This window comes from Austrofundulus limnaeus, unplaced genomic scaffold, assembly GCF_001266775.1.
Source record: "Austrofundulus limnaeus strain Quisiro unplaced genomic scaffold, Austrofundulus_limnaeus-1.0 Scaffold137, whole genome shotgun sequence".
NCBI lineage: Eukaryota > Metazoa > Chordata > Actinopteri > Cyprinodontiformes > Rivulidae > Austrofundulus > Austrofundulus limnaeus.
This window is the reverse complement of record NW_013952539.1, coordinates 719,820-726,771: the sequence shown is the minus strand read 5'-3', so window position 1 is coordinate 726,771 and position 6,952 is coordinate 719,820. Positions and strand designations below refer to the sequence as shown.

At 38.3% G+C, this 6,952-nt stretch overlaps 1 protein-coding gene across 1 annotated transcript; it reads left to right on the top strand.

The window, feature by feature from the left end:
- The first annotated feature begins 4,716 nt into the window (after positions 1-4,716).
- On the top strand, positions 4,717-6,133 carry LOC106522842 (transcription factor HES-5). Its single transcript, XM_014016035.1, has 2 exons — positions 4,717-4,827; positions 4,938-6,133. The coding sequence occupies exons 1-2, from the start codon at positions 4,765-4,767 to the stop codon at positions 5,265-5,267; spliced, it is 393 nt and encodes a 130-aa protein (XP_013871489.1). The 5' UTR covers positions 4,717-4,764; the 3' UTR covers positions 5,268-6,133.
- Positions 6,134-6,952: the final 819 nt, after the last annotated feature.

Here is a 6,952-nt window from a genome sequence, read left to right as displayed (position 1 = left end):
GTCATCATCGAGTTGACCTATTTTCGTGTATCAGGATGAGGCAGGTTATGATTGGTTGTTCATCATCACATGATGTTAGCTGACAGTATAACATTCCATGGCAGCCAATGACGGGCGGGCCACATCCAACAGACTTCGTGATTGTTWTCTGTTCCATGTCTGCCCATAAATAAATGACTTTATAAACATATCCGCAAGACCATTTTGTCTTTTTAACACCCTTTCGCCGTGTTTTCTGCCCATCTTCCCACRACACTATCTATCTATCTATTGGCTGTACCTCTATGAATACATTTTTGAAAATCCTATTTAAAGTGACCACAGCCATTTAATCAGTCAGTTTTACTGATATTTTGCCAAATTTTGTTGTGGTAGTAGCTGAGAGTCATCCCCAACATGAACATAAAAAAACAGAACAGATCTCACCAGATGTTTGTTGCATTGCACCAGATGCATTCAGTCAAGATAATCTAGTTTTTTCTTGTTTTGTTGCTCTTCATTATTTATATTGTTATTAAAACACTTCCAGCATGGATGTTTGTTYGAGTTGATATTATTTAAAATGCTACAGAATACATGATGAAACATATGAGCTTAGATACAATTTTTTAAAAATTGTCTTTTTCTACACATAAATGAATAAACATGATGAGAGCGGTTACCTGCTTATCTCCATCTGTTTGTGTGTTAAGCTGCTGTCTGTGCTGAGGTTCAGGTTTCCAATCCCCCCCCCACCCCCCACCCCCAACGCCTGCCTGCACAAGCACAAGGCCGACTGTGCCCCAGTCACACGCCCTCCTCTTTCTCTGCTGCTGGGAGCCGCAGCGACACACGGCTTCCCACGCTTGTGTATGCAGCCTGCAGCCGCTCGCACAAAAGACGTGCGTCTGCTCCTTCAGAGCTGAGGAGCCGTTCTCAGGCWGGGAGAGGAGGACAGGAGGCCACTTCACCCAGAAACCATCTGCTTTGGCTCCAGCTCAGCCTCACAGTGGGAAAACAGAAGAAATACTACCCAGTCATGTATTTTTTAGGGGTTGTGTAGTTTTAAACATTTTCCACTCACAAAAAAAGTGAAAGCAACATTCAGAGGATTTTACTACTTAAAGATAATTTTATTCAGTTCATGCTGCAGATGCTCAGACTTGTTTCCTCACTTTTAATGTTGTGTTTTTTTTTATATTAAGCTGTTTTTATATTTCAATGATAATAATTTCAATCTGTTTCATTTAAAGGTCAGTGTCAAGATTTAAGGATCCCTAAAGGAAACCTAATTTTCCCGTGTCCACCTCGTGGCAAACACTTTCCCACTGACCTTTCTGATGAGTGGTCCACAGATAAAGCATCCCACCTGTTCTCCCTGACAGCCATTAAATCCAGTCTATTGTCTGGAGCTGTGAGGCTCCTGATTGGCCGAGCAGCAGAGGAGAGCGCAGGATCTGCAGCATAAATATGGAGCAGAGAGGCAGAGGAGRACAACAGAGCATCATCTGAACCACCTCACAACTCTCCACCAGAAGAAAGCATCCTCAGAAATGGCTCTGTACKCAGATCTCAGCTTCCAGGACACCATGAAGGAGGAGCTCTTCAGGTGAGACAAGATTGAGACAATTAAATGTGTTTTTTTATATGAGTGAATGAATATGTGAGTAAAACTTGTGATTTTTTTGCTTCTCTCAGGTGCAAGCTCCACATGCTGGAGAGGAAATGTTGCACAGGAGTGGAGAAGCTGAAGGCTCTCATCGAGGCGCACCTGCAGAACGGCTTCCCCGTCGCAGACATCCTGGAGAAGACGAAGTCCTTCCTCACCTTGAGGAAAGCCCTGCTGTCTCACTCCGGCTACTCCAAATATTCACGGGACATTTTACGTCTGTTTCCTGRCGCAGAAGAAGACGTGGCTCCGCTTTGCTTTTAACAACAACAAAAAAGCACAAAGACTGGATTCGATCTCCTTCATGGATGAAAAACCTGCAGATTTTGGAGAAATGCATTGTTTGCATTTTCACCAGGAGATGCTGAAAAGGACGTTTTAGGCGTTTTATAGAAAATCTGTTTTAAAGGTTTAACTTTTTTTAGCCACTATTGTGATTTTATTTTAGTCGTCACAGTTGCCAGAGTGAGATTGTTGCATTTAGAGTCACAGGAAAGTGACATGTTGTGTTCATGTGCTGCTATTTGGAGGATTTATGATTCTAGGAGTTGACTAAAGAGACACCCCATCTCTTATCTATGCAATCCTTTTTATTATTATTATTTGTCTGTATGGCAACATCTTAGTGAACTTTAACTTGAACAAACTGCCAAATGGTGCCCTTTCTACTCAGATTCCTGTGAAAAAAACTGAAAAGCCTAACAATGTGTGAGCACTGCATTTAGATTTCACTGCCTTGTTTCAAGGTACTGAGTGTTAAATCATTTTTTTTTTAATTTTTAAAAACAACCTTTCTTCTGAAAGGAGATTCATTATTTTTTTGTGTATGCTGTGTATGCATATTTTGTTAAGTTTTGTTTTTATTCATCCAAAGTGGATTTTAAGTTGTTTTTTGTGTGTTGTTGCATATTTCAAAAAGAGAATAAATGTCTGAGTGTTTTATGTGACGTGTTTGAACTCAATCTCTGAGAAAGTTCTTTAATTCAAGCTCATAAAAAATAACATTTTTTAAAACTGAACAATTAAAAACACTTGGTTCTTAAAGATGTGTGTCGCCCAACACCAAGTGGGTCTTTAGATAATCTCAGCTTGCATTAAAAATACATTATTTATGTTTTTTCCTATAATTTAAAAGTATAACCTGGGAAATTAGTTTCCTCTCAGGACACTATTTTTAATTAATAATTTTGTAAGCTCACTCAGGTAAAGTCACCATTTATTGTGACTTATTTATTGTTTCATTGCTGMTAAATTGCATTTTTTTTAGTTTTTAAAGTTAACTAAATGGATTTAAATTTGAACTTTTTAATAGTTTAAATCAGAAAAAGTCTTATGTGTTGTCAGAGCAGGGCAACCTNTTTTATGACATTTGCTTTTCCTTTAGGACAAGTTTCAGTCACTAAAACCTTTTGAGTCTCAAAGGCAGCCAGTGGGATGTTTTCCCGCCAGATGGTTGGTGATGTAATGGTTTGTTTCCTGAGCTAGCACCTGTCGCAGACGTCCTGCTTCACTGATCGCAGTGTGGGAAAGTCAGATCATCACGGGACTCACAGCGACAACAAGGCACGTGTCAAGGATAGTAATTATGCTGCTGTACATGCTGACAGCGTGGACACGTGCCAAGACTCAACAACATGTTTGTTTCCAGGAGTTCTTTCTGGGAAATTAGCAGTTTTACTTTATAATTTCTTCACAAAAATTCACAACCTTGAGATAATTTTTTTTCTTCCGTACATTTTTTGGCACATCTGTCTTTCCGTAATTTTTGTTCTATTTTAACAATTCATACATCAAAACGTTCAGCTCCTTCAGAACATTCAGGATGTGACTATTTCAGCTACTTTTTCGGCCACATTTTTCCTATTCAAGATGATAGGAGCTGTTTTCAACATCCTTAAAATCCTTCAAAATGTTTCTAAATCTTTACAGCAACTTACACTTTTTGTTCTGGTTCAGCTCTTTTTAACTTCCTTGTGTTAATTTTAGCTACGGTTTTTGCTAATTTTAGCTTTTTTTTCCTGCTATTTCAGCTATAAGTCTGCTTCTATCTGATATTATTCTGATATTTTCTACTTTTTTGTCCATCGTTCTGCTAATTTGAGCTTTTTCTGCTTCTTAAAGTAAAATTCTGCTTTTTTCAGCTATTTGAAGCAATTTTGCTAATATTTAGCTTTTATTAGCTAAAGTTAGCTTTTTAGGCAAGATGCACATTTTGGTGGCTATTTCAGCATTTTTCTGCGAAGTTCAGCAGACTTGTGCTCTTTATGCTAATTCAAGATTTTATAGCCACATTTTAGCTGTTTTACAGCACATTTAGGCTGTTTTAGCTATTTAACAACATAGTTTTTCCTACTAATTTGACATTTTTACATCTTTTTATCTGGGTGAAAATTTCAACTAGTGTCTGTCATGTTTAAGCTTGTTTTTATGCTATTTTTAGCTTTTTGTCTGCTATTTCAACTATTATTCTTATTATTTTGTGCTTCTTTCAAATTTTCTAACGGAGCTGGCTTTAACATTTTCCTACAAAAGACTTCRGCAGCTTTCAGCTGAAGTTTTCAGCAATAAGCATTTATTTTGCAGGAAATGCAATTTCTCTGTAGTTATTATATTTATTATATTTTTTAACATGTACACAATCAATCCTAATTCTGTTCATTTATATTTATTAAGCAAAAGCAAAACATAAAAACCAACAACAAAATAATCCATGCCATGTTCAGCCCAAGTGATTCAGACATAAGAAGATGTTTTCCACATGAAACGTGTGCTGGGATAATAAACGCTTCCTAATTCAGAGAATCTGATCTCAGCCCTAAACAGCAGATCAGCTTTCAGGGTCACCACTTTCCCACATCGACACAGAGCTCTTTGAGTCGCTTCCACCTGCTCCTCTGAAATCTAACCATTATCCTCCAGGCATTAACGGCAGCATGTTGCTGCTCCACATGCCCCATTGTCTCACAGAGCTCTCCGATTGGTTCAGACTGTGGGAAACCTCAACCGGAGCAGGACTCACACACTGACACGAGGATGTGCGACTATAAATAGGAGGGAAGACGGCCGCAGGCATCAGATTCTCTCTTCAGAGACCTCTACAGCACACAGACCAAAACATGGCTCCTACAATCACTGCAGCGTGGACAAACTCTCACGATCACCTGGCTCTGAACCACAAGGTAAATATGACGTTTCTGCAAAAATCTTCATAATTTAGGGGAGTTTTTYTATTTGATGATGGAGCCACGATGCAGAACAAGAGTTTTAATGGTTCTGTTGTTTTCTGCAGCTCAGGAAGCCTCTGGTGGAGAAGCTACGCAGAGAGAGGATCAACAGCAGCATCGAGCAGCTCAAGTCTCTCCTGGGTCCAGAGTTCCTCAAACAGCAGCCAGACTCCAAGCTGGAGAAAGCAGACATCCTGGAGATGACAGTCTGCTTCCTGAAGGAGCTGCTGCAGCAGCACCAGCAGCAGAGGAGGCTGCTGGAGCACCTCGACGAGCTGCAGACGTCCTCTGAACAGAAGCTGAGAGAGGCTGGCTCCTCTCCTCTGAGCCCAGCGGTCCAGACCAGCATCACCAAAGACCAGAATCCAGAGAAAACTCTGTGGAGRCCCTGGTGACTGGACTGACTTCCACTCCGACTGAAAAGATCATATTGGTCTGAAGAAACTGAACTGTTTATCTTTTTTACCCCCTACGTTTTATTTTCTGAACTTATGATGTTTGTTTGTACAGAAACAGTTTTTTTTTCTTTTTCAAAAGATACGTTTCCAGGAAATGATTATTTGAGTTATTGATGCATGCTGCATGACACTTGTTTGCATTGGCAAATATTGTTTCTTCCTGTACATCAACTTTTGTTGAGGTAACTTTTATTATTGATCTATGTGATCAGAAAACATTCTGTTTTTCACAAAAAACAGTGTTTTATTGGACGTTTAATCTGTTTTGATTGCAACAAACTGATCTGTTCTAAGATCAACAAGTTTCTCCTTTCATTCTGAAAGGTGCGAGTCAAACTGGTTGGTTTTATTTCATCCTYGATCAGTTTTGATCCAAAATGTTCATTTATTTTGGACATTTTTTTAAAAGAATCACTTTATGGGATTTGTAAAAGATGATCTGTTTAAAGATCTGCATGTTTATTAAAATGTTTGTCAGTTTTAATCTGACAAAAGTTACACAAGTTAATCTCTAAATGWATTTAGAGTTTGGAAAGAATTATTTGATCTGTTCCAAGGTCAGTCAGAAGATTTGTTTTTGTTGTTCAAAAGGTGTAAATTTTATTTTTACACGTGTTGAAATAAATGTCAAAGGAAGTACTGTTTCAGGTACTGTCAGCTGTTTGTCTTTTATAAAGACCAAGTTATTCCAGTGTATCTGAGTACACTGTATCTTGTAAAAAAACTACAAGTTGTTTGATGAATCATCACCATGATCTGATTGTGTTTGTCTGTTTGAAAATAAACACAAAACATAAAAATAATTGTGTTTGTGATCATTGTCTGTTTCTCTAATATAAACCTCAGATATCTGCCATGTTTATGCTTTATTCAGTCGATATTCTTGTCTGTTTTTACGTTTGATTAGCAAAAAAAAAAAGACAATTTGTTTGCAAAACGTGCTCCATATTAATGAAGTAACCCTGTTGATGAACGGGGGTTATTATGCCTCCTATTGTCCCTGCAGTGACAGGACGGAGTGTGGGAAACTAAAATAAAGTCCCTCACAGAGCCGCTGAGGGACAATAGATCTGGACCTTTTGGCCCTGAGGGGACGCAGGTTAAAGGGGAAACTTGTTTCAAAGGATGTAGCTGGTTGAAACTGGTCCACTTTCACCATCACCACAAACGCTTATATGGATTTGTTCAAAACTGTTTGCTTTACAGGAAGACCATATATATATATACAGTATATATATGCATAATTAAATTAGGGTTTAACAAGAAAAAAATACACCGAGGTAAGCTTGTGAATAAACTGCACCACACAGATAATATTTCAGACCCTGATCATTTTTTCTTTTGTTTTTTTTTTTCCTGTCATATGTTCTGTCAATCTGTACATGGGTTCTCAAACTTTTCCATGCAAAGTCACCCCAAACTTCATTAGGGTTCCACCCCTGGCAAACCCTCAAACTTTTTGAGACTGAGAGCTACTTTTGGGGTACAGAGTAACATGTAGAGCTACTTCGATTCAAACATAAATTAGCCCGGCTCACCTTTAATTATAGTTTTATTAATAATAATATATTTATACATGTGAATATTTGACTCCCTGATTGTAATCAGGGAGTCAAATATTC